Raw genomic sequence first — 228 nt, forward strand, 5'->3', positions numbered from 1 at the left:
CCCACCCCGCCTGCCTCAAGGTGCCCTTGAGGGCCGCGGGGGAAAGGAGAAAAAGGCCGCCTGGGGCGCCGCACTCACCGTAGCGCTTCTTGCCGTAGATCATCCCCATCAGCAGGGCCGAGTACCGGGTGAACTGCGGAAGCAGAAACAAGAACGCGCTCTTCGCTCAGCCCATACGCACCGCTTGGCCTCGCCCAGCCCAGCCCTGCCCGCGGCCCTCCGCCCGTC

At 68.4% G+C, this 228-nt stretch overlaps 1 protein-coding gene across 1 annotated transcript in view; it reads right to left on the reverse strand.

Moving 5' to 3' along the window:
* The window catches only part of ATP5I (ATP synthase, H+ transporting, mitochondrial Fo complex, subunit E), a gene marked incomplete at its 3' end in the record, with an annotated part of 6,842 nt that overhangs the window by 367 nt on the left and 6,247 nt on the right, over nucleotides 1-228 (reverse strand). The window contains exon 4 of the mRNA XM_010190519.1: nucleotides 79-133. Coding sequence (XP_010188821.1) covers nucleotides 79-133 — 55 coding nt within the window. The remainder of the gene's footprint in view (nucleotides 1-78; nucleotides 134-228) is intronic.

The sequence above is a fragment of the Mesitornis unicolor genome, unplaced genomic scaffold (assembly GCF_000695765.1).
Source record: "Mesitornis unicolor isolate BGI_N332 unplaced genomic scaffold, ASM69576v1 scaffold20718, whole genome shotgun sequence".
Lineage (NCBI taxonomy): Eukaryota > Metazoa > Chordata > Aves > Mesitornithiformes > Mesitornithidae > Mesitornis > Mesitornis unicolor.